General features: G+C 31.5%; 1 protein-coding gene across 1 annotated transcript in view; it reads right to left on the minus strand.

Annotated features, from left to right (window-relative positions):
- Positions 1 to 5,310: 5,310 nt before the first annotated feature.
- Positions 5,311 to 26,325, minus strand: part of LOC143206489 (uncharacterized) — a 169,538-nt gene continuing 148,523 nt past the window's right edge. Inside the window, exons 4-6 of the mRNA XM_076419059.1 lie at positions 22,050 to 22,248; positions 7,806 to 7,920; positions 5,311 to 6,175 (exon numbers count right to left, since the gene is read on the minus strand). Of these exons, the coding sequence (XP_076275174.1) occupies positions 6,056 to 6,175; positions 7,806 to 7,920; positions 22,050 to 22,248 (434 nt within the window). The 3' untranslated portion in view covers positions 5,311 to 6,055. The remainder of the gene's footprint in view (positions 6,176 to 7,805; positions 7,921 to 22,049; positions 22,249 to 26,325) is intronic.

Consider the following 26,325-nt stretch of genomic DNA (forward strand, 5'->3'; position numbering starts at 1 on the left):
TCGGCAGAAAATATTAATATCCAGTTATATGAGGCCGTGTTAGATATTTGAAATTTTACGGGTCTTAAATCTGATACAACTTCCTTTCTCCAGGTCAACTAAATTCCCTACAGATCAAACAAACGGATTCAAACGATTCTGGAGGTTGCCTGGTCCATCAGGAACATATTAATTCGTAAATAGACAGGTAGGTACCCAACAGGTGGTCGATGCAGTGTAGTTTAACTATGTCGAAAGGGGTTTTGATAACTTTGAATTTTTAATGGCATAATTTATCGATCGTTTGCAAAATTATGAAGGAAATCTATGATCGTTACCGCCTATTGTGTTGTAAGTTGGAGTAAGCATAATGCATGCAAGGAGCAGTAATAATCATTCAAATATTTAATTTTTAATTTCAAAAATTTGTCGAAAAAAGCTAATGTAAACAGAAAATATTCTTTTATTGTTTGATCAAGTCAAGTATAGTTGCAAACCGCAACTCCACTTTACACTTTTAGTTCCAGATGTCCCTCAATATTTTACGTTGTAGAAGTAGTATACAGTTATATATATATATATATATATATATATATATATATATATATATATATATATATATTTCAGGTATTTGGTACAAGTTTAACAAAAATAACACGGTAACAAAAAAAAAATAATTTGTTTGCATTCAATTATGAGTATCTTAGTAAACCGACAAGTTAAGACTGATTTTATAGAGGTAATGCATTATTTCATGCCCCAGGCTCCAAAAAAATTGTTTTATTATACTGTTAGTTGAGTTATCTGGTTTATCCCGCGATATTGCCCCGTCGATAATATAATACATTTTTTTTTGGCAAATATCACAAAAAAGTAAATTTAAAACCTTTTAATTGCACACTACATAATGATCTTGATATAATATTAAGAATAATAACAAGGCGCTATGTACTTTTGGATTAAGCAAGTAAGTGTAACTTTAACAGGAAGAGACTCAAAGTTTGTTTTCACTATAAGGAAACAAAAAGACAGAACTTTAATAGAACCTATTCATTTGATTGAATATGACTAAAATATGAAAAAGGAATTGTATTTGCCATGCACAAAAGTTTTTCCTTGTATGTGATTATGTATTAATAACTGTATTTATATTTTTTAGATATATTTATTTTTATATTTTTATTGAATTTGTTTTGATAAACTTTTTTCAGAAACTAAATCACTTTTTATTTTAAATTCTTTGGTTAATGAAACATGACGTCAGGGCTGTCACGTGCTGCACCTGCATGGCAAACTTTATTAAAGAACCTATTAAATGTATTCATAGCAAAATGTTTTGCGTACAGGTTCTTATAATGGAAATTTATATTGACCAATCAAACTACTTGAATAGGTAATTATAAAACCATCTAGATATTGGACATAGCAAAACTTCTTGAGAGACCTAATTTAAGTTTCCTCTATTGCTCTATGGTGTTAACGTTCTTCATAAACCATGGGGCATTGAGTAACGGTCGGACTATTTTTGGATTGGAATACTTGGAGCGGTGCAAGTTATCCCAGCAAGTATACTGGTCGAACCAGCATATTATACAATGTTGCTTTCTGTGGGATTGGCAGTTTGCAGAGTAGGGTAAATAGAATGTTGTACACGTTATCGTCTTTGTTGTCTTCAATCGATAGTTCCCAACGCTAATTATAAACAAAAATTACAAAAGAACATTTAAATTGCCAGAACGAAACTATTACATTGTTCATACAAATTTGTTTTAACTTAGGACTATTCTATTTTTACATGGTCAGAATTTAATGTTAATTAATTTAATTAATAATTTAGTCAAATAAATCTACACAATTATGTGATAAACAAAGGTAACCGTCAATTTTTTTGCTAAAAAAACAATTCTCTCTTTGAATAAAAAAAAACTTTGAACAATCATAACATCGAACATATCGAATTTAAACAATTTAATATCGATTATATAGTTTGTTCTTGGGCTGCCAAACATACACATGTATTTCCCTTCGAATTAATTTCTTCCATGCCTCTGGATTGCTTTTATCAAATGTTATGAATCCATTAAAACTTCCTAGTTGGATACCATACCAGTCTTCATAACTTGCTCCTTCAAGTCCACTTCCGCCTTACATTAGTCCATGGTCTTCTGGTATCACTGAGGTATCATACTAATTAGTCATCACTGCAGTCTTCTTCACTTGTTCCTTCAAGTCCACTTCTGCCTTACATTAGTCCATGGTCTTCTGGTATCACTTCACTATAATTGGTCATCAGTATCCCCATTTCCTGCATCTTCACCTATTACTTTCAACTCATTCATATATCTCTTTCAAACCATTATTCTGCTTTATGAGCTTGCTTTTGTTATCTATCTCTATATATTCTAAATCTATTATTAATGGTGTTCAGTTTTGTTTTTCTTTCTTTTAACATTCTTCACAGTTCACATTCTATTCTTATTTTCGTATAGACCAGATTCATCAAAATCAAATCCTAATATGTTTGTTATTTCCATTACTATCAAATTCATTATCACTCTATTTCCAACTCGAAATCAGAATCGTTTTACGCCAAACTGCCTAAGTGTTGTGTGTAAACAGTCTGCATCGGTTTACTCACAGATTCTTCTTTGAAATTTTCTATGCCTGCCTTATGAAACGGTAGATTTTTAATTATTTCTTCACTATTATCCATATTGAAGTTGACTTCCATTGGCTTACCAAATTGATCTGTTTAGATGCGATCTTGTAACTTATATCCTTTAAATTATAACTAAATTATTTTCCACTTTTGCTGGTGTTAATATTAATTTCAATTGATGTAAGAACTTTCTACGTAGAATTCCTCAAGCAGTCGTTAAATTATGTGTTTTTGATGAAACTTAATCTCTTCTATCGCTGCTTTTTCCATTCCAATAAATTGTTTAACTTCATAAAGACTTTCCATTAAATCTACTATTTATTCTTACTGTCCTTTTAATAATGAGCCATCAATGAACATAACGAGATGAACATTATCTCATTTCGTGTTGCAAACTTTAGGTGAATTTCTCAATCCATACAACGCTCAACTTAATTTATTGTAACTTGTTTCAGCATTAAATCTTCCGATTTCTTGATATAGATATCTAGATCTATTGTTCCATTTATAATATGATCAAACGTCAATTTGATTTATCTTTCACTTTGGATCCAGTTGTGTTGAATTGATATTTATATCAAATTCTAATGCTTTCTAACTAAACTATCTTCTTCATTGATTACAATGTTTCTTTATCCTACAGATAATTCCGTTGGATCCAATGTTACTAGTTTACTAGTGCTTCACTGATCCTTGTATATTGTACACGTGATTGATTTTCCAAACTCTTGATTACTCCATTACTATTTACTACATTGATTACAATCTTTCCTTCTATCCTACTGATAACTCAAGATCAGATGTATCTAGTTTTCAGGTGTTCCTTCTGATGGTCATTGATCTTTGAGTGCTCTAGTGCTCTGATTTTAATTTCCATCTGTTGCATACAGCCATCTTGTTACTTCCACTTTCCTTCGTGTATATATAATTACATATATACTATACCGAACTAAAAACTTTACCTAATCTCCATTCCCCTGTACTCTCCGTCGTCACCCTACTATTTCTTCTCATTTACACCGAGAATTCTGGGCCCATAACCTTTTACGAATCACTTATGATTCGGGATGGGACGGAATTAATACACCACTTATGGCCTTGGAACAAAAGAGAAACTTTATTTTGATCCCTGGTAATTTATACCCACTCGATTCAAGTCACAGCGCCCTCTATTAACTTTTCTTCCTCTTTTCTATACTGGCTCTTGTATCGTGACAAGTCATATATTCAATATCTATACTAAATATTTCTATTAAATGCATTTTCTGATAGGAAAACTCGTCTTTAATATTCAACAATTTATTTTCTTGGCTATTAAAATACAAGAAAAGTCGCGACACTTTTTCGTTAAGATTTATTTTATCAGCAGGTAAGACAGAGAAATCTTTTTTATAATCTATTTTTATTATTTTATAACTTTTCAGTTGAATGATGCATCCAGTGAAACCATCTATGGTTTGAGAATATTTTGTAACGGAATTCTCAACTTTTGCTATCTGCAATTAGATGTCATCAATGAAAACAATCCATACTTTTACATTCTCAATTTAAAAAGCAGTATTTGGTATTACAAATAATGCTGAGGCAATAAAGACATCTTCTATTCTAACTTCAAAAAATACAAATACACTTCTGAAACTCGAAATTAAAGACACAAATACTGACGACGAATGTATTACATCTGAAGATGTGTTGTTGATTAAAAACCAGCTAGAATAAAATAAATAATTACATCAGGTATCACAACTTTACAAATTAAGCTGTAGTTGGAAATGCTACTTATTTACTATGTATATCTATATTTATTATAATATGTTATTTAAAAATAGCAATTAACATATTGAAATACAATAAAATATTTGGGAGGTCATTATTCCATTTCTTTTTACAGATCCACGGAACATTAAAATATAAAAGTAATTTTACTTCCTTTAAAATAAAATTATTCATTACATATTAATAGTATCCTGAAATTATTTCTTTCCTTTTCTTTTTTAAAATTAGTACGAGAAGGAATATGTACATCTCCGTCTCGCTTATACTAGGGTCGGAAAAAAAAGCACATATAAAATAATCCGCTCTCAGCAATTATCTCCGTCCTATTCTCTCTCACAATTTATATAGGAAGGAATTCGTACATCTTCGCCTGATATCATGAATAGAAAAAAAAAAGTAGAACCGCTAGTTTTTTGACTATTGACTGATTTGCGACTATCGACTGTTTCGACTGTTTTCAGTCGATAGTTTCCAATGCTAGTTACAACTCATTTTGCCAAGATTTTCAGTATATCTTTCGTTATTATTTATTAGTAAATTTTAATTGCATTTAACAAAAGTTTATGGTAAATGTACATAGATAGAAGCGGGGTTTGAGTAATGAAGCGTAATACATTATCCAAAACGTTAGAAAAAGCACAGCCGATCGAATGCGAAAAAGGAATCGTAAAACGAAAAAGAAACACGTATTATTTCCATTTGTTGGAAATAAATTAAAAAAGAGCCCTGGTCGGTTTCATATCGAACACACGAACTCGACCTTTTGATCTGGCAATGATGATCGATTGAGCATTAAATATCCATATATTTTCGTTGAACGGAGAACACAATTTAGATTTTTTACGGTCGCGCAATTAAAGGACGTTATTAGTATCGACAAAAAAAAACGCACAACACTAACAAAAACAAATTATTTATTTTATTTCTTTACATTTTATTGCATGTAACTCTCAATAAATACTTTATTAATTTAGTTTAGGAATTCTTAAATGTACGTTCATAAATATATTTTATTTACAAAAAACCAACTATCAGTAAACAATATTTTATTCAATAACTTTTTCAAAATTTTTTTTGGACGGTAAATTTAAAAAAATTAATGAACTGGTATGGGTGAGCATTTAGATTTTTTTTGGGTTTTGATCTAAAAGTATCGTCATTTAGATATTTTTAAATGATCGAAATATGATATGCCGAGATTCCACATATGCTACTATCTACATGTTGAGTTTTTTATGCATAGAATTGATATGGGAATATTTTCTTATAAAAAAATTCTCGTTTCAAACTCCAATAACGATTACCCGCAAGAGGGAATTAACTAATAATATCAGTCTTTAAAATTAAATTAACTAAGGACTAAATTGATAACTGTTCCTAAAGATCCCTCCGACAGGTGATGGTTATATCGAGGCCTAGTGAGTTACAACCACACCAAGTAATTGAAAAATCCAGATATTAATGAAATATTTTGTTTATTTTTGTATTTCCTTTTTATTTTTATTAAAAAGTTTCGTCTCCTCTTTACAATGGTTTCTGATGTGTCTGAGGAGATGGTAGGTTCCCGACGTGAACTTTGGTGTACGGTATGTGATGGAATTATCAAGGTATTCTTGGGTATGTGCTAATGTCGGGCTGGTTTTATCGAAGAACGATGGCAAATAGACCGATCCCCACCAAAGATAACACCGACGTTTGGTAACTGGGGGAGGATGATGATAGCAAACCACATTCTCTGGGTCCATAGTTTTGGCAATGAAGCTGAAACAAAAGACAATGTTAATATTTAAATAGCAATTTTAAATTAAGTAAGAATAAAAGAACTGTTAATGAAATAGTGCTGCTACATGGTAGGGATGTCGAAAAAAAAAAGGTTTTTTTTTTAAAGGTTTAGTGTATTTTGTTATTTATGTCTTTAGAAAAATATCAATATTTTCTTCTCAGATGTATCGATATATTGATATTTTTCTCGGTGGCCGACACCCCTATATGGCAAATATTAGCGTTGGGAATTATCGAATCAAAAGAGTCGAAACAGTCGATTGTCAACTGTTTCATTCGAACGCACACTTGTGGATATTTTCTTGCAGCAAGAAAGGATAGATAGTCCGTCGAATAAAATAGCCACTGTACGTCATAGATGACGTCGAATACACTGCCAATTGCAGTTTGTAAAAATGTAAAATTCCTTTTAAAAATAGAGCGGATTTTTCCTTTTCATTTTTTTCTAGTAAAAGGAGATCCTGTTTGCGTCAGAGCATGTAATAGAATCAGTTTATAAAATTCGATTGGGGCTGATACCAGTGGACCATGTTGCCAAATGTTTTCAATATTATTTAAAACATCAGTGATGATAACTAAAGGCTATAAACCGAAAAATGCTGTAAACCAACATTATATGCATTTATCCAACCAATGCAAATGCGATTTATTCGGTATAAATTGAGACATTTTCAATGCACTGGAAAAGAATGTTGTTCATACTTCGACGAAATGACACATACTGAAAAGTGAAGCCTATTAGTAAGGCTTCAACACGAAGTTGCCAATAAATATACGTATCTGTTTAAAATACTTATAAATTAGAAAGTAATATACAAAAAACATCAATCTCTAGCAACTATTTAATTACTATGTCCTTATTAAATAAAATAATAATTTTAAAGTTACTATTCGCTAAAACTTCACCAACAGAAGTTTTAAGAGGTTTGAACATCGAAAAAAATAGAGAATCAAAAAGAGCATTGCGTAATAGTTGACAAGGTAATATACTTATTGTATATTACTATTTATATTTATGATACAGACAATACAAAAACATTTAATATTTACATATAACCGGGTATTTCGCAATTTACAAGGAAAAGTAAGAACGGCAAAGATTCGTTACTAGGAATAAAGCATGTACATGAAAGAAGTGGTCGCGGTTGAAACTAGTAACGAATAAAACATTCCAAATCCAATATATTACAAAATAGTGATGAATACGCATATTTAACAAAATGGTGAAGGTGTCACTAAATAAAATGGTGGGTGCGCCGCTAAGTTATCCCAAATATGTTGATATTTATTTCAGTTCACGAATCTAACTATTTTTTCAAATAAATAATCGGTCTATATACAAGAAACGACAATAAAAAATCTAGTTTCAATATGCGCTCCATTATTGGTACATTTAATGTTTGTTTTGATTGACGTGATTCTAGCGAGGCCGTCCGATCTGAAACCGATATCGAAAAATAATGGCATAATCACGTATCATTGTTTGGTTTTATGGGTCGAGTTAGAGCCTCAAATTGGTCGTGCGTCGTTACACATACCGTTATCGCATTAAATATCAGGATTTCGAATAAATGGAATAATGATGGAAGGGATAAGGGTAATTACTTACTTGTTTCATGGAAGACGACATTTTGTCCAGGAATTTTCGACTGAAATCTGCCGCTTCGGCGCCGCATATTTGCTCGGTGGTGGATGTAGAGCATTCTACGTATTCTTGAAAAGCACTGGAATTAAAAAAATAATATAAATTTTGTATAATTATATGTTAGAAATTAAGGAAAATATATAGTTTTGATCAAAGACCATTTGCTCGCATTTTGGAAGTTTGATTACAATATTAAGCAGCAGGACCAAGTACATCATTTTTGTTATTTCTCTTTAAATAAAATAGACTGCAAGGAAATAAACAAGATGCACTAATTGAGCACATGTGCACTTATTTAAAATTAAAAATATTTCAATTTATTTTAGTTATGTATGCCGTTTCTATTGTTTGAAGGCCGACATTTTATTGAGAAGTAAATTTATCTAACGATATTGTTTACATTATTACATAAGCTGTTTTTCTTTGGAAATCAATTAATTATAATACGATTACAGTTATTACTATTTTTCTGTTGATTAATTTTAATTAATTGTTTGTTCCCTTGCAGTGACTTGAGTTTCTTCTAAATAAAAGTGACTCTCTTAATTTATTTTAATCAAAATATTTTGGAAAAGTTAAATGACAATTTTTATGAAACACCACTTTAGATTATATTTATTTAATTTAAAAAAAAGCCATACATTATTAATGATGTGTTCAATTTCGTATTAAATAAAGTGTAAACTTTGAAAATGATTTGCTAATTGGCCCGTAATTTTTGTTTTGCTTATTCGTTTGTTGTTTGACGCTTGCATTTGGCTACGAAATATTTTCCATCGAGCTATTGCACCCGTTTATGCTTGCGTCAACATCAGAGTCAAATTAATAGTGTCCGGATATGAATTGCCAAAACGTTCATCATATTCCCCAGATTTATATACAACGATTCTTGTTTCCAAATATAATATATTCAAAAGGTGAAAGCAATTGTATATTATGCGATGTTTTTTATAGAGAATAAAAAATATGGATAAACATAAAATAAGTGATTGTATTGAAAAATAACATATATGTTATATTACACAAACAAATTATTCGTCAAAACCATGTAGTTATCATAGAACCTTCATATTTTTTTATTATTCTTAGTGGTTAAATAATATGCTGGGTAATAAATATCTCTTAAGTAATTATTATATAGGTGATATGTAGATCACTTCAGTAACGTGTTCCAGTTAATTTAAAAAGGTAAGTTTTTAATCAGGTTGCTTTTCCATGTTACACGTCGGTCTAGACGCACGCCAAGATATTTACCATTCTCAGCTAGGGGCGAGTTTGCAGTTATTAATATGTAGGAATGTTGGTTTGTTGTTTATTGCTTGCAGTTTGAGGTGTATGGTTACCAAAAGCTGATTGCAGTAGCTTAGTTGTTCAGCTGTAGATTATTTGAATTTGGAGTTACCAAGACTTTCTAAACTGGGAAACATCAGATCTTCAGTTCATCAAAGGCAAACTAGTGGATAGGAAACTAGGCACAGGTGTTACTCACAAAAAAATTACTACCGTGAAAATGATAAGTATCACGATTTGTGATATATGGATATACTGCTCAGTAAGTTGGGATGGTAACGCCTTTATAAGACTATTTCAAAAGACTACTTATACTAAGACTACTTCGCGATGTTATTCATCCCGAGAATTTATTGAGACCATTTGTACATCGGATGATGGTGTAAGGTACTTTCGTAAAATATAGTACTTCCTCAGAGTGGGATTGTATGCCCGCCATATTATGATGCAGCCAGAGAGCGTCCAATAAAGTATTCACACTTGAGAAATTGAAGATGTAGCATCGTAGTTAAATATCACCCCGTTCACTTCGTTGTATATAATTAGTTGTAAGAAGCATTTACTAAATAAATTGTTTAAATATTGTGACTGCATCGAAGTCTAGTTGAAGTAATTCTGAGTAACCAAAACGTTAAGAAGAGAAAGAAGTGACGCCAATTCGTGAATCACTTCTATTCTTGTTCGCGTATTACTATATAAATATAACATATATAAATACAATATTTTATTCAAAGTATTGTTCATCGACTGCCGCTACATTTTCTTATCTTTAAGGCAATTTATGGATTCTATCTCGAAAGAACGATGTATCTTTTGATATTTTTGATCCACTGTTTTGGTATCTTCAGGGGAAGTGCTAGTCAGACATTTTACGACATATATATCAGAACAAGTAATAATCAGAAGGAGCAAGGTCTGGATAATACGGCGGGTGTGGTAGTATTTCCCAAATTAATATTTCCAAGTATGTTTTCATCGGTTTTTTCACGATGTAGTCGAGCGTTGTGAAACTGAAGAATAAAATTGTTGCTCGTGTTCCTGCCGTTTTTTCGCGCGAGGATCGGTTCAAACGCATGAATTGCTGTGGATAGCGATATTCACTGATGTTTTCATTAGGTTTTAGCAGCTCATAGTATACCACATCTAATTGATCTCACCAAATACAGAGCATTAGCTTGGAGCCATGTATATTCGGGTTTGTCATTGATTTTGATGCATGACCAGGTGATACCCAAGTTTATTTCGTTTTCGCCACTTTTATATGCAAAAAACCTTTTCGATTTTGCGTTGAAGCATTTCAGACATGACCAAACGCCTTTCAGTGTTTTTTGGCTTCAATTCATACAGCACGTATTCATATATCCAAGCTTTTGGATCGTCCCCATGTTCTTCAAGTCATTGAAATGGCTTCTTGAGTTCAAATCTTCTTTCAATTTTTTTTGGGCTGTTCAGAACGCTCTTTGTGTAAAATCGCCACTTTTAAAACGTCGAAACCAGTGAAACCTGGTGAAATTGATGGAGCATGGTTGTCATAAGCTTCACACAGCATTCGATGACCTTCAGCAGCAAAATTGAAGTAAAAAAAGTAACACTTCCCGCAAATGCGGTATATTTTGTTCGCACTTAGACGAAAAGACAAATACTGAAAAGTGAAGACTGTCAGTGAGGCTTCAACATGGTTTGTTACCAACGTACCCGATGCGACTTAATACACAGTAACAATAATGTTACAACAGTATTGTAAATCCTTTAAAATTAATGTATTGGTCTGATATTATATTGGAAAATAAATAGAAGTTGAGACAGTTATTCTATCATCGTTGGATGACATAAAAGAAAAAAAGTAACGTCAAATAGCCGTTCGCAGACTGACCGGATGTAGGTGGGGAGCTGGTGAGCCGCCCCGAAAGAGAGAAATACAAGTCGCAATAAAAATCAAACGATCGAATGGATCCCCTAAAATATTTACGATAACGGAATTTCCCTAAATTTTATTCTCTCCCGAACTGGATCACGTATTAGGAAATGTCCCGGCTATAAAGGGCGAGGAGGGGAGTAGGGGAACAGGTGGGGGGAGTGGTTGACAGTGGTGCCGGCGGCTGTAGCGGTCGCGTACCCCACCGAAGACGGTCGTGATAGGCGCCGTAAAATTTTCATTTTTTTCTCGTACGCATTGCTGTCCGTGATTCGCGAGAGGGGATGATAAAACCAAGTAAGATGTACTGAATTTATTCCTTATATTTTATATATATATATATATATATATATATATATATATATATATATATATATATATATATATATATATATATATATATATATATATATATACTTTTTAAAGTCTCCTTTGACCAAATATGGGTTTATCTGGACTGGACCTAGAATTTAACATGGATTCCGAATCATGTTCCTCGGCATCAAGCCTACCGACAGGCGAGTGACCAACTTAGAAATAATCCCAGGAGATATCCGGTCTTACCCAGCCTGGTTACTGGCGTGACTGGGATTATTTTCCTTGTCGGCTTTTGTACTCTTGCCTAGGACAATCACAAATATTAAACTATCACAAACATAAATTTACGACCATGCCCCAGCAGGATTCGAACCCGCCACTATCGGAACAGTAGGTGGACCGTCCAGTCGCCTTTATCACTGCGCCAATAAAGCAGGCTATATATACTTTTTTTGTAAATATATTTGCATTTCAGATAATTGTGACAGGTGGAATGTTATTTATAAGAGGTCAAATACGAGGACATCAGGCATTATCAGAACCATTAATTTATACATGGAAAACGTTGTTTTGTTCAAATACATCTTATAAATATATATAAATCAATTCCTTTTCATTCTCGAGAGCAGCTGGGCCGGTTTGGATAGTTTTGGTTTTGAAACATTTCAAAATATAACTAATAAAAATATAACTAGAGTAAAGTTTATATAAAAGTAAAAACACAGAACAGATATACTTAGAATGCGATCTTCCCTATATAAAGTGGTAACCAAATTTTGTTCATCCTAGAAAATAAAAGCTATTTATATATTAGTTAACATTTTTATAAAAAAAATTCAAAATACATCAAGACCAAAAATCTAATCTGACAACTAATAAGTTATTTTTTAATTGTACATTGTTATTGCCTTAAAAACATAAATTAAAAAATTATTTGTTCAAGATATACTTTAAAATAAAATATTTCTAGTTTATAAATTCATCATTATATCATTATTTAATTTTAAAAACTGTTTCTGCGCTAGACCAGAATACTTTGGAAGACAATTTATACTCATATTATTACATTTAAACAAATGATATTTACCTTAAATGCTACAAAAATAATGTTATCACAATAAATTTACTAAACAACAATTTCATATACAATTATACACAAAATAGAAAATTTTCAAAAAAAATTAGACATCACTAATGTGATTCGGACGCGTAAAATATAGTTCTGGGTGTGCCTACTTAAGTTCACATTCTATATTTCTTTGTTCTGTGGATTTATTGCATTGAGCATTACATAGAGGTTTAAATTAGGCGGAAGCAAGAAAATGTTTATAGTCTTATAGTTTGTTCCAGTTTGTTTATAACACCATTTTTGTATGCCTGTTAGACTTTCGGCTTTTTTGTGATTTAATTATAATCACCATTATTTGACTATAATGTATCTTCAGTCTTAAAAAGTGTTGCATATCAAGTTTATGTGCAGAAATAAAAAAACGAAACGTCGTTTTCCTTGAAAGAAAGAGTCCAAGTTAGCTAGATTAAGGATTTATGTGTGACTTAGCATTGTATTGTACTTGGCACGTATACAATTATTTATGTAGAGCATTTGTGTTCATATGTTTTTTACAGGAATATAACAGAAGAAATCATGAGAATATCATCCACAGTTTAAACCAAAAATGTGTTCAAATAGAATAGATAGAAACATTACTTTGAAGGTAAATATGTTTATACTACATGAAAAGTCTTAGTGCAAAACCATTCAATATATAGAGCCAAATTTCGTTTCCACTAAAAAAATGTATATTGGTTAAGATACATATAATTAATAATTTTTTGAAGGCTACTTAACCGAGAAAGGTAGGGTTTTTGGGTTTATGGGGGCCAGGGAAATTGGGGAAATACCAAAACCATCGAATATGACAGGTTATGTTTTACAAGCTCCTTGCTTACATGTTTATATTGATACTTCGAATTTTTCAAATAAATATCACTAATCAAAATAAAAGCAAGCACTAAATTTTAAGGGTAAAACCAAAACGAATGATATGATAACATGACATGAAGAGAACATAATTATACAGTTAAACATTTACAGTATATAATGGAAGAATCAATATATCCATTGTTAACATCATGTTAGACAAAAAGCAAAACACATTAGAACCAAAATAAAACAACTATACTGGTTAGTCGGAAGATACTCTCAACTTGATCTAAAATCAAAGAGGTTGATTTATAATACAGTTATAAAGCCAGTTTGGACCAATTTGGGGTTGCACTAAAAATTCAAATCAACTAGCCATCCAACGCTGTCAAAGCAAGGTTCTTCGATTGATTACCAATGCTTATCGCTATGTAACCAAAGAAGAACTGCGTGATGACCTGGAAATTTGCGAAGTTATCCAAGATTTCGCTTTGAAACATGAAAGAAAATTGCTAAATCATACTAATGTGGAAGTAATACAACTGCTGAACAGCGCACAGGATGTCAGGAGATTGAAGCGAACCAAACCATACGAACTTATATAAAGTTTATACCTTTAGTGTAAACTATAGGTATAAGTTATAATTTTATAATTGAGGAATACATATTGATGTATTTTCTCGCACTCGTCTTGCTTGTGAATCAATCCAAGTACAAATAAAATGTAGTAATAAATTAATTTATAATTAAGAGTAACTAATAAAGATGTTATAAAAAATATCCATTGTTGATAACCGATATAACTAGTTAAAATCAGTCATTACATTAATTACAGTTATACGGTAACATTAGTATATTATTACAATTACTACTAATTACAACCAGTTACTTTCTGTAAAATAATATAAATGTATTATTTAAACCCATTACTACTTCTAGTCTTTTATATATGCATAATATATCAACTATTGTTGGGATTATACACTGAATTTTTTCGGATTCAAAAGAAAAAAAACGTATTATTCGGAACTATTTAATAATGCATAGAACAACGAAATATTTTATTAAGTCCTGGTTCTCCTCAAACTGACAAAGCATCAGAAACATTTACTCTAAAGATCGTAAATATTTCAGGAGGACTTTTAAGAAATTTTATCTCTGGAGACTCATGGGAGAAAAAAAAATAAGCAAAAAAATAACATGTCAGACACTTTTGGGTTTATGCGGCAACAACTTAACAACTTTATTATTAATAGCAAATATCCATGGAAATAACAAGTCAAATATAGTTATTTCTTGATATAAGAAATACAGAACTATCAGAGTATACTAAAAAAAATGTATGAAACAAAATTTTGAAATTTTGTTAAATACCAGGACAGTGTGATAAGTCCGTGACTTCTTGAATTTCCCAAGCAGTAACTTTAAATGTGCGTGTTAAGCACTAGAGGGCTGCACGTGTAAAAGCAAGAACTGGCACGTTTTAGTTTTATTTAGATTTGAGATTTTGTAAGGCATCTTAGGTTATATTTGGTTACTTCTATTTTTGTGTATAATTTTAAGGAACTTTGTTATTATGCCGTTATTTTTATAGGATTTAAGGTAAATATTAAGATTCAGATTCAAGATTATGATTTAAATAAAGTTAATTCTTTTCCAAAAGCTTAGGTACTAGAGCGGAGATGCATTTTACGGCAAAATTAAATAATGATAAACTTAAGGGAACCTCTTACGAGTTATAGTGACTAATAGTAAGTTTGTCGTTGGTGTCGAAGTTGTGTCGATATTTACCCATAATTGAACTGAAATGCATAATGTGTATATTCACAGATCATTGCCCTTAACATATCGAAAAGGAAGATTTGTTCAGCCTACATTAGAATCTTCAAAAATCTTTCTTCTTCTCTGCAGATTCCTTAAAAGACTAAGAGTTAAGTGTATAAGTGGTAATATTGCAAGCAAAAATTGTTATATATATTTTTATTACTCTGCTATTATGCATATATATATATATATATATATATATATATATATATATATATATATATATATATATATATATATATATATATATATATATATATATATATATATATATATTATTTAACGGTACCAGGAAACTATTTTAATTCGTTCGTGCCACTACTACTACACTTTTTTACTTTACTTATTAGCAAAATAATGTATCAAACCAAATTTTATGAAAATGCTTATTCAGTTATGTCAGTAAATGATAAAATCTTTTTTTTTTAATGATGCATATAATATGTTAAGTAATTAATTAAACAACATACTGAGCAAAGGTAGTGTAATAAGAAAAATAATAATTAGTTGTCTTCAGGTAATAATATCTAGAGTTACGTTCGTGCTCTACACACTTTTGCCACCGATTTGGAAGCTTGAATATTCACCTTCTTGTTAAAAAGTTTGAGGGCGAGTTGTCAGCAAATCGCACATACTCTTCTACTTCTTCAGTGCTTTCAAATCTTTTGCCTTCAAGTGATTCTTTCAAGGACACAAGCAAACAAGGTGACAAGTCAGGGCTATAAGACTCCAGGGTGTTTGAGCGTCTTTATTCCAATTTATACCAATTTGATTCCTCTTCGTATTTTTACTTTATAATATTTAAGGCATCAACAATATACAGCTAGAAAATAAGTTATCAGTTGTTATACAAATCTACAAAAGCGGTAGTATGTAAACAAAATATTTAATGAAAACCTTATTTTTAATCCCCCCCGTAGTTCAAATTCCCTCGCTTCCCGCGCCCCCAGGTAGTAAAAATGCGCAAAACTTTTCTATAATTTTATATATGGGAGATCGCATTCTATATGTCTTTATTTTATGATATAGTTTGTGTTCGACATTTATTGACAGCCTACTGATTAACCATTATTTTTTTCATTTATTTTTATGGTGTATGATTCAAATAATTAAAGATTAAGGGTATTAGGATAATATTTGGCAGTGAGGTTTACTGAAGAAGTTCAGCGATGTAAAGAGCCAAAGAGTCAAATGTAAAGTCAATGTAAAGAGTTAAAAAATCAATCATATAATGAAAAAGTATTAATATTGTCCAAGATATTGTTACTTATCTTCAATTCGTAATTCGAAAGTTCTTCGAACTAGTTCAACTTCAAATAGTTATGAATAGGGTTTTTAGATCAATATATTGTAAAACATGTACTGTTTTAGGTACCAATAAATATTTTGTTCAATTCTATTCCGTCATATACGTATTGTAGCTATTTGCGTGAAAAATGACCAGCCTCGTTATAGTAGCAACGATTGTAATATTGAATTGGTGATTTATCGTTTCCCCCCTGTCCCAGAAACCGACTCCGGTGTCGTTTAGGACACGGGGGAGGAACAGAGACCGCGGTTACGGCGAAATAAATATCGTTTTAACGTAACGCCGAGGCGACTGTTACCAAGAAGGAACGATGGAATGCGATGCAGTGTTCTAAGTAAATTTCTGGGCGTGTTGTCTGGAATATGTACCGTTTTATGTTTTAAATGGGCTATATTCGGTATGGAGTAGATAGCTCCATTCAATCCCCGCTTATTTATGCTTGGTAATATAAGTAAATTACATCATATGGCAAGTATTCCTAAATATATCTGGTGTTCAAATAAGTTTTTAGCGTCACTTTTATCCCCGTGTTGTTTTTTATTGTTTAGGAGCCTAATGGAACGAAAGGCTTAGCTTTAGAAAAAAAACTGACAATTTTATTTCAGTAATTATCTTTATACCATATAACTGTTCGATTTATTTCATTTTAAAGAGAAAACAAAAATAATGCGGGTTGGAAGTGAAACAAGTTAAACAATTAACAATATCATAAACTGGAGACAGAGACAATAAAACAACCAATGCACGTCATCAAAATTTATTTACTGGTGGTTATCACTGATGGTTGACACTAACAAATATAAAACGAACTTTATATTTTTACAAAATGCGTTTGGCAGTATATTCGAAGTCATCTATGACGTACATTGGTTTGAATTGAACGACATATTGTTGTAAAAAAAACCCAGCAATATCGAGTAATAGATATAAAAATATCCTTCGGGTCATTTAACGCTGTTGCTGATGTAGGTCTATAAATTAGTTTTAAAGGATTTTTTTTAAATTTGAAGCTTTATATGAAAAATTGGTTCAAAGTATTTTATTGGAAATATTGTCCATATATAGCCGTAACTTTTTCCCATCTTTTACGCAATTTACCGATTGCATTTCGCAAGAACGATGTATCTTTTGATACTATCAACGAATCAGCCCATATGTTGATATCTTCATAAGTGAAAGTGAAGCTTTACTTAGACAGGTCACGGCACATATGTCGCTATAATTAGTAATAATTAGAAAATCAGAATTTTTTTTCAATGTTTCTACATATATTCTCATACGTATAGATATTCGGCTTTGCCGTTGATCTTGATGGATGATCAGATGGTCCTAATGATTTTTTTTCGCCTTGGAGTATAGTAAATTGATCCACTTTTCATCACCAGTAAGAATACGATGCAAAAAACCTTTCCTATTTTGCCGTTGAAGCAGCGATCCATACATGACCAAATGCCTTTCAATGTCTTTTGGCTTCACATTATACCACACAAGTCTTTGGATCATTGGCATGTTCTTCAATCGATCGGAAATGATTTCTTATGTTACTCTCATCAATTCTGAATATTCTTCTTGTTTCGGTTTTTACGCGGATCATTTTCGAGTAGTGTCGTTCAAATCTTCGCAGGTTTTTGGCTGTCCAGAACGCCCTTTGTGTTAGTTGTTAAAATAATCATTTTTAAAGCATCTAAGCCAATATAAACATGTTAAAATCGATAAGCTCCACACAGTATTCAATCCGATTTTTATTCACATCTCACACAGTAACACCATCTGTTGTAAATCCCAAACAATTCAAAAAATAATAATATAATTTTGTGACATATACACAAAATTAAATTACAAACAAAATAAATCTAATTTGTTGCTCGTACCGACTTCAAACTGATCAGTTAGTTTATGGTTAAAATAATATTGTAAGTATATAAATAGGTTTAGGCAGGTATTAAGCTAAATTGTGTGTATATAGTAGAATATAAAATACGCGTAGTAGATAAGATAAATAAGGCATTTGTTTACATTTATTTATTTATTACAACGACTATTATGTACATACTTTATTTTAGAACGTTTTTTTAGTTAATAATCTAAATTTTATTATTTTTTACCTTTTAGTCAGTTCCTTATTTATTTTGTCGGATCAATTTTTTTGTTAAAAATATTTATTCAGTTAGTTAAATATATAGTAAGAACAACACTTAATAATAGCTTTTTTGTGGGGGAGTAGATAATTAAAGTACGTACACCATATTTTGTAAAATTAATTACAAATTAAATCAAATATCTTATAGAAAAAAAACTGTTCTAATAAACTGATATTATTTTATTATAAAAACTCGTGTCATATTTCGCTGTCGACAACGTTTGGTGGAACGATGACGGGGTATTTTAAATCAACACGTATCGGCGGTCCTCCGGAAGAAACCGCGGTAACCTTCCTCGGGGGAAGGTTTTTTCGGCTGCCTACGTGGCAAAAAAGTAAACCGTGTCAGCGAGCGAGTGGCAATTTTTTGGCTCGCCTTCCGTAAAGATATTAGATGGCTTTTAAATGGACCGTATACACCACGATAAAACGCTGGTTAATATTTCAGGGAAGAATCCCCGTCTGGCGGTTCGAAGAACGGTGGAAAATGCAATTTGCATATTAATGCGGCGCGAATTTTTACAGATTAACCACGCGTTATTATCGAGCCTTAGAGATGATAAAATAGGCGGAGGATTCTTTTTTCTGACGCGCTGCGATCGTAAAGAAGCGACGTTTACGTTCTAGCTTATTTTAGTCAGTGGTCCTTGGTGAATATCAGCAATAACTTGTTCAAAGCATCAAATAATCCATATTTTGCATAAAAAACACCGAACATTTTAACCATTATTTCTATAATTCAGAGAAAACTGGAAAAAAATATAAAAAATATATTGGTTAATTGGAAAAAAATCTAAATAATCTGTACATAATAAGTTGCTATTGTATAAGTAAATTCTAAAATCTATACGAACCTATGGAATAAAATTATGAAGTCATTGTTAAGTAGAATATAAATGAAGGAACTTTGAAGTTTTAGAAGAGGAGTGTATAGTTTGAAAATAACATCAGAGACTACACCGCGGCCGTCCCACACTAATTTTTCTATGAGAGAAACACTAATAATTTAAACACTTCACTCAACACATCTTATAAGGCCTCATCAATTAGAGTCGTATTAGTCGAGCTTTATAACACCTCCAAATTGACAGCTTATAATAAAATTATTGGTAAGTATCGCCTAAACCTTCGTAAGCCCAGCCAACCCTCAAATGTCCATACTTGACTTATATCGAATAATATCCCAATTTTTGGTGCTTTCAAATTCTGAGACTGCAGTTGAGAAACTGAACGCTTTCCTGGTGATGCACTCTGAAATGCAAGATTTAGATCAAAATAACTTTACTCCGCCGTTGGTGTACATTGAACTGTGATTCTAGGGTTGGAAATCTACGTACTGGTGCTTTTAACTTTTAAAGACAAATATTTATTTATATTTTCATACTTTTGCTTTTGGAGTTTTACAATTTATCAAATTTAAATTGTTGATAGTGATTATAAACATAATAACTGAATGACGTGATTATAGTTTCAACATAATTTGAAGCATTAATTTTTAAAACTGCATTTATTAAGTCTAATTTCCTTAAAATAATTAATATAAAAAAACCGTTTTATAATTGCAAACAAACTATCAACTAATAAAATTTAATCACAATTATGTCCGGATATAATTTAATGAAATATTATGAACCTGTCGGTTTTTTTTTTGAAAAGGCAGTTTACAAAGCTCTTCGGTTCATAACGGAATTTTAGGTTATATTGTTTAATTTTGGCGAAAATTGTATGTATGTTTGTTTACAACATGCTATTTGTACATTATCGTGCAGTTAGCTAATATAAATATATTATTAATATAATATATTATATTAGTTAAACTTTTTTTTATTATTTAATTATTACATTCTTACTAGTCGTTTTCGATTAACCTACAATTTGTCTTTATGATAACTTAAATCTAGGTATATAACTACTAGGATCCATCCATATCCAAATAATGTTTATACATGTCACTTGTATTTTTTATTATATACACCTCACTAAACAACACTATACAAGATCAGATGGTTTGATGCTTTTTAGTCTGTATCCTGCTCTGGTGGTATCCAAAACTTGCAATACTTCAATATTCTCATGACAATGGAGTCTTTTCTTTTGCAATTCTGTTGATTCCTTGACTGACTGTGGGTACCTGAAGGTCTCGATGTAGGTAGTCAGTCCTGTAGTATTTGGGTGCACCCCACAATACTTCTCAAGACTATGTTTTGAAAAATTTGTATTTTGTTTATGTTACTCTTGCAGAACATCCCGATAATTGAACTCCGTATGTCCATATAGGTTTCAGTATTTGCTTATCTATTAGCAATTTATTATGTACTGATAATTGTGACTTTCTTGCAATTAGCCAATACATTTTCTTACATTTCAATTCTAGTTCTTTTGTTTTCTTCTTTATATGTATCTTCCAGTGAAGTCTTGCGTCAAGATGCATTTCGAGATATTTAGCGTTGTTGCTATATGGAATGATGGTATTATTTAATGTTATTGGTCCTTGTATGGTCTGATTGTATTTTTGCAAGCTTGTGTCTAATTATTTATATTGTCATTTGCCTCATATAATTTTTGTGTGCCTTCTTCACTATTGTCTCCGACAGCTATAATCGCAGTATCATCAGCAAATGTAGCCATCGTAATATTCTCCATTTGTGGTATATCACAAGTGTAGAGTAGATAAAGTATTTGTCCCAGTACACTTACTTGTGGTACCTGCTTTAGCTTCTTTTATTGTTGAGTAAGCTTCTTCTTGTTTAACTTTAAACATTCTGGCTGTAATGTACGATTTTAGTAGTTCGGTGTGTTGTTTTGGTAACATTTTCTGTAATTTATGAACAAGGCCTTCATGCCAAACCTTATCGAAGGCTTGTGTTATATCTAAGAATATAGCTGAGCATACTTTTTTACTTTCGTAGGTTTTTTCGATAACATCTGTTATTCTGTTTTTTAACATAGGTGTATGAAAATTTTTTAGATGTTTTGTTTTTCAATAATTATTTTCTTGTTTGTGTAGAGTTTGTTTGTTTTTGTTGTTAAATATACAGCTGTTGCAGCTGTATATTTAATGAAACAGAAAACGATGAATTCTTCAGACGTGAATTTCTATCTCCTGTAAATTATGACCTTTCAATTCAGGTCAACTTATTCCATTTCCAGCATTCTTTTTAAAAACTATAGCTATTCCTTCAAAATAATTTCATTTATGATTTCATTAGTGGACTCAGTTGTCTAATTTTTTCATATTTCGAACTAGAAAATAATCTTTAGGTGTTAAATCTGGCGAATATGGTGGATGTCGAAACAATTTTCCATTTATGGAAATTTTAAATGGCGCAAAACATGTTTGTGTTTTTTATTAGTGTGTTTGTATACCACAGCTATAAAGTATGATAAACAACGGCGTTGAAAGAACTATTAACCGAATCTTACGGTACTGATTACATTTTAGGTATCGAGTAAATTATTAATTAAGAAAATATAACATTTCGACTTACCAGCAAACATTTTTGATACCCTCATCGGCCGCGTCCCTTTTACGTTTCTGAAGCGATCTATAAGCCATCACGTCGCTTTCTGGAATAGCATCGATAGGAGTCTTAGCTTGGATCTCACTCATGTTCTTGGTATACTTTTTGAAGCACACCTCATTTTGCGGATCCACTATTTGCATACATGGTGCATGCCTCAAATATTCTGAAAAACAAAAACAAAATAAAATATAAATTGAATGACCTCTGACGTAAGTTATCTGTTATTTTATCTTTTATTTCCTTGTTATTTTTATCTTTTGTTCTGTTTGTAGTGGAAGAATGGTAAATACATGAGCTCCATTTCATTATCGTTTTAACTTATAAATTAAATACAGATTTTACTTTCGCGTCGTCTACATATTAGGTGACATTGTAATCGTTTTCTCGACCTCTTTAATAGTTTGTTTGAATCGTTGTAAGACCCGCAAATACATTTGGACGGTTCATTCTATTTCTGTTACCTAGTTTCTTTCTATTTGTTGTTTTGGATAGACAGACAATCAATCAATGTTAGTTGTTTATAGGAACCAAAGAGACATCCTTTTCCTACGATGAATCGGACTGCATTACAGAAATCGATTGATCAAGTTAAAAACGCCAAATTATCAGGATTAAGCACAAAACTAGTTAATTAATGTTTAATTTATGTGTTCCACCGACATTTTAATGAGGAATTTAAACTTACTTTTTTCACAAACGTATCTTATATTATTATGTTTATATTTACAAATTTTTTATCATTATGTTAATTTCTATTTTTTCTTATTTTGTATTATTGTATCATTATGACTTGTTCAGATGTTGCCATTAATTTCTTTCAGAATTTTAATTTAGTTTTTAAAAATTTTTGTTGGCTGTCTCAATATGTATCAATACAAATTACTAACACAAAGTAACTTTCGACGACAGATTAAGTTTTTACAGTTGTCTATACCAGAAATTAAAATTCACCAAACGGATCATTCGAATGTCATCAGTGAATTCATTAAAGGCTTGTTTCTCTATTGCTCTACGGTTATGAGTAATCAAAAAGGATTATTATCAATTATTATTATTAATTAAGTCAATTGAAAAGTCCCCGGCCTGACACATAGATGGCGATACTAGAATTAAATCTGTAAGAATGTTCGTCGGGTCGGTCGAAATGAGTGGCTGTAGATGCGATTGTTTGTCTGATCACTACTATTTTTGGAAGGAATTTGCACGAGAACTAAAAACACTGCTTGAAGAAATACTTGTTTATTTCGTTATTGAATGATACATGTGGTCGACGGGAGACTTGACAGGATATTAGGTTAAGTAGAGGAAGTATGGTAGTACTGTGGAAGTGGTACTGTTACAAGGGGGTGGAGAAAAGAATAGAGAAGAGAGCGAGACGTCGCCGTGATGGTCTTTTATAGCCTGAAACTACATGGTAACAATCCACCGGCATTGCCAACCTTTGAACTTGTTGTAGGTGAATCCATGGTGGCTTAAAAGGTCGCGGCGGTTGCCACAAATTCATATGTTTTTTTAGTTAGCCCTAACTCTCAAAAGATGCGTGTATAAATTTGACAGCTGTTGGATCATTAGTTTGTGAATTATAGCATTTTGAGTGAAGCAAGTTTTGTAGTACCATAGGAAAATCAACCATCAAGGATTGGTACGCTAAGTTTAGACGTGGTGAAATGAGCACGGAAGACGTGAACGCAGTGGAGGCCCAAAAGAGGTTGTTACCGACGAAAACATTATAAAAATCCATAAAATGATTTTGAATTGAATTGATTTTGAAATTAAATTAAGATTAATTTTAATTAAGATATCAACTGAATGTGTACCTCATATTATTCACGAATATTTGGGTTATTCAAAAACAACGATGAGTTCATGATTAGGAGCAGTGTTTGAAGATGATCAAGCGTAATAAACCCCAGTTCTTGCGTCGACATATGACAATGGATGAAACATGACTCCATCATTTCACTCTGAAGTCCAATCGACAGTCGTCCGCTGTCGCTCCAAAGTATGGGAAAAAGCAACAGTCGGCTACCAAGTTTATGGCGTCTGTATTTTGGGATGTGCATGGAATAATTTTCATTGACTACCTTGAAAAGAGAAGGACCATCAACAGCGACTATTACATATCATTTGAATGACGAAATCGCCGCAAAACGGCTGCATTTGAAGAGAAAGAAAGTGATGCTTTACCAAGACAATGCACCGTGTCACAAGTCATTCTCCAGATCTGGCTCCCAGCGACTATTTCCTGTTCTCAGATCTCGAAAGAATGCTCGCTGGGAAGAAATTTTCGTCGAATGAAGAGGTGATCGCCGAAACTGAGGCCTATTTTCAAGCAAAGGACAAATCGTACTACAAAAATGGTGTCGAAAAGTTGGGGGGTCGCTATAATCAGTGTATCACCCTTGAAGGGAATTATATTGAATAAAAAACTAATTTTGCCAAAAAAATGTGTTTTGCTATGGTAGGCCGGGGACTTTTCAATTGACCTGTTATCTTTGAATAGTGTAATTTAAGGTTTTTGCCTACTTACGTAAGATATTACTAGATATTACTAATTTACAATAGACTTTAGGTAGGCGACTTTGATAAACGGAATAATTAATTCCTCTATGATTTGATATATTATATGACTCGTCAGTGACCGAAAGAGGTCAACATTGACGTAATAAATGACATTAAAACCTAATTTGCGATGACCTTTTTCTGTATGATAGCAATCTCTCATGCATAATCGTGATAAATTCAGTAAATTATGCTGAAAATTTCTTGAACACAAATTGCGCGTTCTTGAACGTATAGTTGAATTTCTTCACATGTCACCACCATATATTCTATCTACTAGACATATGTAAATGATCATTGTATATTTACCTGACTTTTGTCAATGGAATATTTTGAAAAAACATTAATGAAGAAATCTGTTTTTTATTCTTCTATATTCAATGTTATTTTGCATTTCACTCTAAATGTTATGTAAATGTTCACTGTAAATATAACTAATTTAATATATCTGAAAATAAAATCATAAACCTGTGATGAATGGGAGAACAGCTATGACTTGTTGAGTAGCATTTGAATAAACAAAATAATTTGATTTGAATGGAATAATGATATATTGACAATTTTTGAGAAGCAATGAACTATACATTTCAATATTTCATGTAATTTATTTTATAGAATGGTTTAGAGATTTAGAAATTACAGTGGCTTTTAGTAAAACAGGTGGATAAGAAATAATTTCGTGGGTTGATTAAATATTGTTATTTTTTTATTTCGAAGTTACTGCTGATTTAATAAATGTTGTGAAGATTCTGCATCAGGGAAATCAACTAGACCAATTGCTGACTGGTAGTTGTTTCGGAAAGTCCTGCGATATTATTAGCACGTTAAAGATATCTTAAAGATAAGAAAATTACGATTTAAAATTTCATTTTATATCTTATTTTTGTTTATTTCTTTTGAAAATATACCTAAACACATACACCTACGAGAATACACCTATATGCATCTAGTTGATTGGAGAAAATGAATTTTTGAAAAAGAGTATCTTGGACTAAATCGGATGCCTAAAAAATATTTTTTTCTTAGTTAAAACGGAGACTTATTGTGTAACGTGTAATATTATCGTTTTATAATGGTCAGACAAAGCAATGACCACTTCTATCCCTGTGGTGGTTTCTTTGGGAGGGAGGTGTTACATCATGCGACTGGGAATGGAGCTGACGAGCTGAAGTGGCGATGACGTCTAGACATAAACAGTTTAGTCAGTATCGTTCTATATCGCCATTCAACAAGTCGCCTGTTCTTTCTTTAAATAAAATAGTTTTCCAAGTAAATTAATATTTTTTGTGTTAAAAACCCTTTCCTATTACATATCTTGTATACGTACACTACACATGTTAGGAACTATGTAGCAACAAAAGCGCGCATAAATTTTTAATGTGTTTTAAAATATTATTTACGCATCGACTCGTTTGTCATAACGTTTAAACAATACGTGCGCCCGTTTAGCTTTTACATAATTGACCTAATAATTTAAAGGATCACACAAAATACAATAGAAAGCAACAAATTGCATTCATTATTCATATTTTAACTAGCACCGCGTTCATTTTTTTTCGTCCGTTTTTGTTATTTTATTTATATGTAAAAGGAATATTTTATGTCGCCATGGGCGACCGATTGTCATTTTTTTTCCGAAAATGTATTTCGGCCAACTGTGGCGCGCTCGCATTTATTA

This window comes from Rhynchophorus ferrugineus, unplaced genomic scaffold (genome assembly GCF_030347505.1).
Source record: "Rhynchophorus ferrugineus isolate W39M unplaced genomic scaffold, kcgeb_rfMv2 rfM1, whole genome shotgun sequence".
Taxonomy (NCBI): domain Eukaryota; kingdom Metazoa; phylum Arthropoda; class Insecta; order Coleoptera; family Curculionidae; genus Rhynchophorus; species Rhynchophorus ferrugineus.